General features: G+C 39.1%; 1 protein-coding gene across 1 annotated transcript in view; it reads left to right on the forward strand.

The window, feature by feature from the left end:
• Positions 1–4,940, forward strand: part of LOC128202703 (mitochondrial 2-oxoglutarate/malate carrier protein-like) — a 136,409-nt gene that overhangs the window by 49,646 nt on the left and 81,823 nt on the right. Inside the window, exon 5 of the mRNA XM_052903772.1 lies at positions 3,229–3,348. Coding sequence (XP_052759732.1) covers positions 3,229–3,348 — 120 coding nt within the window. The remainder of the gene's footprint in view (positions 1–3,228; positions 3,349–4,940) is intronic.

Genomic DNA, 4,940 nt, shown 5'->3' on the forward strand with positions numbered 1-4,940 from the left:
CTATTCTAGGAAAGTGGTTACAGTCCGTAGATCACTGTGCACCTGATCCAGCTGTCCTGGGATAGATGTTACAGTCCCTAGATCACTTGACTCCTGAACTTGCTGTCCTGGGATTGTGGTTACAGTCCCAAGATCACTGTGTGCCCGATCTAGCTGTCCTGGGATTGTGGTTACAGTCCAACGCTTACTGTGCACTGGATCTAGCAGTCCTGGGATAGTGGTTACAGTCCCTAGATCACTTGACAAGATCTAGCTGTCCTAAGATAGTGGTGACAGTCCTTTGATCACTGTGCACCTGATCTAGCTGTCCTGGGCTTGTGGTTCAGTCCCTAAATCAATTGACACCCGATTAGCTGTACTGGGATAGTAGTTACAGTACATAGATCACTGTGCACTCGATCTAGCTGTCCTGGGATTGTGGTTACAGTCCCTAGATCACTTGACGCCCGATCTAGCTGTCCTGGGATAGTGGTTACAGTCCCTAAATGAATGTGCACCCAATCTAGCTGTCCTGGGATAGTGGTTACAGTCCCTTGATCACTTTTCTCCCAATCTAGCTGTCCTAAGATAGTGGTTACAGTCTGTAGATCACTGTGCACCTGATCTAGCTGTCCTGGGATTGTGGTAACAGTCCCTAGATCACTTGACACCCGATCTAGCTGTCCTGGGATAGATGTTTCAGTCCCTAGATCACTTGACTCCCGATCTAGCTGTCCTGGGATAGATGTTTCAGTCCCTAGATCACTTGACTCCCGATCTAGCTGTCCTGGGATAGTGATTACAGTCCCTAGATCACTGTGTACCGGATCTAGCTGTCCTGGGATAGTGGTTACAGTCCCAGTCCCTAGATCACTGTGCACCTGATCTAGCTATCCTGGGATTGTGGTTACAGTCCTTAGATCACTTAACTCCATGTCTTGCTGTCCTGGGATAGATGTTACAGTCCCAAGTTCACTGTGCACCTGATCTAGCTGTCCTGGGATAGTGGTAACAGTCCCTAGATTCCTGTGCACCTGATCTAGCAGTCCTGCGATAGTGGTAACAGTCCCGAGATTCCTGTGCACCCGATCTAGCAGTCCTGGGATAGTGGTAACAGCCCCTAGATTTCTGTGCACCTGATCTAGCTGTCCTGGGATAGTGGTAACAGTCCCTAGATTCCTGTGCACCTAATCTAGCAGTCCTGTGATAGATGTTACAGTCCCTAGATCACTGTGTACCTGATCTAGCAGTCCTGCGATAGTTGTTCCAGTCCCTAGATCACTGTGCACCCGATCTAGCTGTCCTGGGATAGTGGTAACAGTCTCTAGATCACTTGACTCCTGATCTTGCCGTCCTGGGATGTAGTTTACTGTCCCAAGATCACTGTGCACCTGATCTAGCTGTCTTTGGATAGTGGTTACAGTCCCTATATCACTGTGCACCTGATGTAGCTGTCCTGGGATAGTGGTTACAGTCCCTTGATCACTTTACTCCCAATCTAGCTGTCTTGGGATATTGGTTACAGTCCCTAGGTCAATGTGCACCTGATGTAGCTGTCCTGGGATATATGTTACAGACTTACAGACCCTAGATCACTTGACTCCGGATCTAGCTGTCCTGGGATAGTGGTTACGGTCCCTAGATCACTTGACTCCCAATCTAGCTGTCCTTGGATAGTGTTTACAGTCCCTTGATCAATGTGCACCCGATCTAGTTGTCCTTGGATAGTGCTTACAGTTCCTATATCTCTTCACTCCTGGTCTAGCTGTCCTTGGCTAGATGTTACAGTCCCTAGACTTACATCAAGTGAAATAAAAAAACCCATTGATAATTGCGAATAAAATAATGTAACAATTAATGAAATATGTATTGAAACCTGCCATTTAGCCTGCATATAAGCAAAACCTTATTGTAAGAAAAAAATAAGTTTTATTTTGGACATGGACAAAACAACACAGCGAACAATATGCAAAATATTTGAATCATACAGTCAGCAAAATGTGTGTCCTGTGTTCTACCACGTGTTTGGACTGATTACAAGTGTCTGCCATTAGAACATCTCTGCCAATTAGAAGATATCGAGTGTTCATCATAGCTAAACAAAGCAGATTGTTGCATTAATCTGATGGTTGTGATCTTGTCACTTTTATTGGGGGTGTTTAGAATTTTTAAATGACAAACCAGGTTTGTGTATTACAACTTTTATTGACTTAGAAATAAAAATGAACAAATTTCAGATAATTTATTTTTACCATTTTCTGTTCCTGAATTCAGTCCAGCATGGTCAAATGTGGTCCAGACTGGCAAATTGTCTGTTTTTAGAAGTGGATGACCTGGATGGCACTTAGTGGGTATTTGTTATGCCCCAACAAAGTGGCGGCATATAGGGTTGCCCTTGTCCGTACGTACGTCCGTACGTACGTACGTACGTACGTCCCGAAGATTGTTTCCGATCTAATTCTTGAAAACCGTTTGTCCAATCCTCACCAAACTTTAAACACATGTTTGTGACCATAATATCTTGATCAAGTTCGATAGTCATGGAAATCGCTTTAGTCATTTAGGAGTTACGGCCCTTTTTTGCCAAAAATACTTCAAAAATATATGTTTCCAATCTAATTCTTGAAAAGTATGTGTCCAATCCTCACCAAACTTTACATACATGATTGTGACCATAATATCTTGATCAAGTTCGATAGCCATGGAAATCGCTTTTGTCATTTAGGAGTTACGGCCCTTTATTTGCAAAAAAAGACTTGAAAAATACGTCCCGAAGATTGTTTCCGATCTAATTCTTGAAAACTGTTTGTCCAATCCTCACCAAACTTTAAACACATGTTTGTGACCATAATATCTTGATCAAGTTCGATAGTCATGGAAATCGCTTTAGTCATTTAGGAGTTACGGCCTTTTTTTGCCAAAAATACTTCAAAAATCATTATGGCTTATTTTCTGTGACAAAAAACCGAAGTGGGGGCATCCGTGTCCTATGGACACATTTCTAGTTATTTACTGTGACATAATATGTCACTTTCTGTGACAGCTCTTCCAACAATTGTTCAAATTATCTGAGTGGATTTGGCCTAGTGAGATTGAAACAAGCTTGTATTTTTATTCTTGTAGACTTCAGATCTACTTAAAAGTCACTAGTATTACTCTGACTTGGAGTTTGATACAGTGCAATTTTCCAAGATGGGTCACCAGCATTTTTATTTTGGCGAAATTGCTATTGTAATGCTGGTATTCCAGAGATGGTAAGAACCCAAGCTTTACCATGAAAGCTCTGATTGGTTGTACAGCCGGTGGTATTGGGGCCTTTGTGGGGACGCCAGCTGAAATCTCCCTCATCAGAATGACAGCTGATGGAAGGTAACGGATTTAACTCAATTGGTACAACATTTAACCCTTTACTTCATGTAAACCTAAGCCATTTCAGGCTGCCAGTTCATGGCTTATCAGTTCATATCAGTACCCCTACTTCATAGGAGATTATTGATATTATTGGAATTTTAACCCTAATGTATTACAAACCTATTTTCTTAGTATTTCTTTTGGTTTAATCAATAAGTCATCAATGTAAAGTTTATAGAGAATTAAATTTCCAATCCAGTCATATAAATTTTATTTTGTTATCTAAATTATTTCCGCATGATATTCATAAACAAACAGAAAAATATGTCAAATTTGATGAAAATTAATTTTTATTACACTTTTATTTATCAAACATAACACGAAATATTATATAAACAACATATTTTTATAATTCATTTAATGCAACCTGAATTGAAACAAAGATGGACAGAATTAAAAAATAGTTCACAACAAAGAAGCACGGTATATTTATATATATGATACAGAAGAAAAAAAAGTTGATCAACAGTCACAGTACGTATAACTTTCTGTTATTTAACACTACAATGAACAAATAAAGTTATTATTCAACTACTAAATGAGGCCTGCATGTTATTGTTTACTAAATTTATATCGTTTATTGCATGTCCATGTATTGTCATTTGGGTTTGATTTTAAAAATCCTCATTTCTCGTATCCTTGTGTGCGTGATGCCGAGGTCTGAATTCTCGACGTCGTACTCAATGTCTCAAACTCATTTTAATTGAAGCCAGAATGTTCCGATTCGTCAGACAAACACTGAAATATAAATGACATTATTCAGGAATGTTGTTTTAAACTGAAGTTAACAAGGGCAGAAATTAGCTCTACATTGCATTCTTGTGTATTCGAAAACACGTGTTTCAACAGCTGATCGATGTTAAATTGGGTCATGTCAAAGTTTAACAATAGGGATAGTCATTATTTTATAACACATTTGTACTTACTTTCAATTTGTAGAAGCAGATGCGCATTTTTATGACCGGATTAGCGAAACAGAAGTGACACATATGTCCCATATAATGATTTATGGCCTTTGTTTATACAAGCCAGATGATTTTTTGTTTATCCAACATGGTCGACATTTTGACACGTTTTCGAACCATGACCTGTGACGTCAGGCGCGTGATCAATAAAATATAGTTGTATTATTGGTAGTTAATTATAACTTGCAGTATTGTGTAAATTTCCACGAGGAAAACGAGACAGGAATGCCCACAAACCTGCGCAGTCAACGTTTTACGCATCTTTGATACCAGTGACCTTATTTCGCGATTTTCCGAAATTCTTTAAATAGTAACATAGTTTTTTTTTTAGTGCATTGTATTTATCGATGTTTATACTTCATGAATATGAATTTATAGCGCATAAACAAGCATCAGGTATGAAAATAAATGCCCCTACATTACGAATACGTAGGATTACGTATCTATGAAGCTATGGATAAAACGTTAAGATCCGTATCTATGAAGCTATGGATAGATAAGTAAAATTGCGTATCTATGAAGTAAAGGGTTAATATCCCAAACACTGGTACAACTAGTGAGAATATTAACATTTTATGATATGGA

This window comes from Mya arenaria, chromosome 9 (assembly GCF_026914265.1).
Source record: "Mya arenaria isolate MELC-2E11 chromosome 9, ASM2691426v1".
NCBI classification, from domain to species: Eukaryota; Metazoa; Mollusca; class Bivalvia; order Myida; family Myidae; genus Mya; species Mya arenaria.